At 63.1% G+C, this 412-nt stretch overlaps 1 protein-coding gene across 1 annotated transcript in view; it reads left to right on the forward strand.

Annotated features, from left to right (window-relative positions):
- The first annotated feature begins 234 nt into the window (after positions 1–234).
- The window catches only part of tbl3 (transducin beta like 3), a 64,183-nt gene continuing 64,005 nt past the window's right edge, over positions 235–412 (forward strand). Inside the window, exon 1 of the mRNA XM_048609411.1 lies at positions 235–350. Within this exon, the coding sequence (XP_048465368.1) occupies positions 319–350 (32 nt within the window). The 5' untranslated portion in view covers positions 235–318. The remainder of the gene's footprint in view (positions 351–412) is intronic.

Genomic DNA, 412 nt, shown 5'->3' on the forward strand with positions numbered 1-412 from the left:
GAAAGTGCTAGGGAGTTGGGTAGGTGAAGGGGAAAACTCTCCAAAGGGCTGGCAGAAGCTGGAAGGGCCAACCGGCCTCTGTCTGTGTTGTGTATCATACCGGGCGGCAGAGGACAGCTTGAGCGCCTGCAGGATCCTGGCCGTCCACCAGAGTGCAGTATGGAGCCGTCACTCACCGTGCGCTGTTGCCATGGGATCGATGCGCGTCATCGACGGCGCGCCGCCTGTGACGCGACGGCGCGCGCCGGAAGTGCCCGGCGTGGAGGTTGGAAACGTGCTGTGGCGGGGAGACGGAGCGGAAGGGAATGAGCCGGGATCATGGCGGCCCCCTCTGTACATTTCAAAACAAAGTGAGTGTGAGGCAGGAGGAGGGGGAGGCTTCTCCCTCTAACACCATCCCCTCACCCCCCCC

This window comes from Rhincodon typus, chromosome 21 (assembly GCF_021869965.1).
Source record: "Rhincodon typus isolate 14 chromosome 21, sRhiTyp1.1, whole genome shotgun sequence".
NCBI lineage: Eukaryota > Metazoa > Chordata > Chondrichthyes > Orectolobiformes > Rhincodontidae > Rhincodon > Rhincodon typus.